Source organism: Coenobita brevimanus, chromosome 33 (genome assembly GCF_032717465.1).
Source record: "Coenobita brevimanus isolate Jiangsu-jjx chromosome 33, ASM3271746v2, whole genome shotgun sequence".
In the NCBI taxonomy this organism is placed as follows: domain Eukaryota; kingdom Metazoa; phylum Arthropoda; class Malacostraca; order Decapoda; family Coenobitidae; genus Coenobita; species Coenobita brevimanus.
The window spans coordinates 20,829,151-20,831,140 of NC_136986.1; the positions used below are offsets into that span (position 1 = coordinate 20,829,151).

General features: G+C 45.7%; 1 protein-coding gene across 1 annotated transcript; it reads left to right on the forward strand.

Annotated features, from left to right (window-relative positions):
• Positions 1-1,325: 1,325 nt before the first annotated feature.
• Positions 1,326-1,757, forward strand: LOC145395816 (uncharacterized). Its single transcript, XM_080269348.1, has one exon. It carries the CDS (start codon positions 1,326-1,328, stop codon positions 1,755-1,757), a length of 432 nt encoding a protein of 143 aa, XP_080125474.1.
• Positions 1,758-1,990: the final 233 nt, after the last annotated feature.

The window sequence follows — 1,990 nt, forward strand, 5'->3', positions numbered from 1 at the left end:
GCTTTCTACAGGTCCCAAACGCCACCCTCACACACCTCCAGACCGCCTACAGTGTATGGCCTACCTTCAGCGACACCACCTGGAGCCACTGCCAGCCACTGCAAAGAGGGGGAAAGCACTGAGGAGGTGTCATGTGTGCAGCCACACTACCAGGCAGGAAAGAACCTTTAGGCGCACCTCCTTGCAGTGCAAAGAGTGCAAAGTTCCCCTCTGTGCTTACCCGTGTTTCTTTGACTACCACAGCCTAAGTAGATTTTGAAAATAAGGGTAAAAATATTTGAAAAAATACTGAGAGTGACAATGATAATATTGTTTAGTTTTCTTTTACGTGCTGACAGTGACAGCCTGATGAGTGTAAATTAGTGTATGTACTTGTAAAAGCACTGACAGTTACAGTGTTTTTTGGTGTAAATAATTGTACATAGTAATAATATAAGTATTGCGAGTGACAGTCACTCCAGTGTAAAAAGATGAAAGCATATTTTCCTATTCTATGTTCTGACAGTGACAGTTTTTTGTGTATAAAATATTATTTTTATAACACTGGACAGTGACACTGATGAATAAGGCAAAAAAAAAAAACAGATACAGTGAAAATGAGCGATAGAAATGAAGTGCGAGTGGCCGACAGGAGCGAGAATAAAGTGCCTGCCGTAAGGCTGAATAAACTCGCGCCGCGGTGGTCTTCCTCAGTCCCAATCCACAATACTGGCAGTGACATTGATTTTTATGGCCGTAATAGTGACAGGCAAACGTTTGCGAAGTCCTATGATGGAAAAAAAAGGAGTATACGTGTTTTTTGCCGAGAAAAGGCAAATGTGACAATATTGACGGGAAGATCGCCACCGCGCTGCATGTCGGCCGTGCGCTCCGTCCATTTTAGCCTTATTTTCAGTTCTTATTTACAAATACGGATTCCAAACAACCTGTACGTTGTTGTATAAAGTGTACTGTGACAGATTGAGGCTGTGGTAGAAAGAAAACCGGGTTTCTGGAGGTGTGAGAGTGAAGACTTTGTTACCCAACTTTGCAAGTCTTCACAAGTCCTTTGGTAGTCAATGAAGGCTCAACATGTGGCTCAGGAGAAAGCTGAATGTAAGTAATATATGCCATAAAAATTTTAATGCTCTAGGGTTAATCTATGATTTTTGGCAAATATTTTTCCACAGGTACTCAGACCCCGCTACAACCCCACCACAGCGGGGGGATCGCCCGTACACAGCCGCGTTTTAGGGGTTAATGACTCATTTTTGTGCTTCCCTGCAAAAACAAAACCCGCGACTACCACAGGGAAATGAACAGCAACCTGTTTCCTCCACTGGGTCATGTCGCAGCTCCTACTGGTGCTGGCTGAGCCATCGGTGCTGGTGTTTGATAATGCGCCCTACCACAGCCAGTTGACAGAGGAGAGTCGCTGCTCCACCACGACCACCAACAAAGCGGAGCTGGTGAAATGGCTGGAGCACCGCAAGATCCCCTTCCCACCACACGCCACACGTCCCGAGCTTCTGCAACTCTGCAAGAAGAACCGGCAAGATCCACGGTACACGATTGACAATATCATCCGTGAATGGGATCATGAAGTTGTCCGACTGCCACCTGCGCCTCCAGAGCTTAACGCCATAGAGCAGGTGTGGGACTGCATGAAGCGGTATGTGCGCTCCTCTTTGCAGCAGTTCACCCGGGCAGGTCTACAGGTCAGGCTAGAAGTAGCTAAACTTTGTGCAACAAAGGAGGTGTGGGCAGGTGTAGTATGATGAGCCAGAGCCTTCGAAAACGAGTATTTGTCTTCTGACAACATACATGAAGGTGTGGACCCTGTCCGCATCACCATCGACAGCGATGACGAGGATGAGCTGTTTCTCGATTGTGATGAAGATTATAATATCATATATGCTAGATTACTTGCATTAATACTCCACCCATCATACTGTATATCCGCTTTCTATCTTTGTCTGCAATGACTTTTTAACACATGTCTACAAGAACG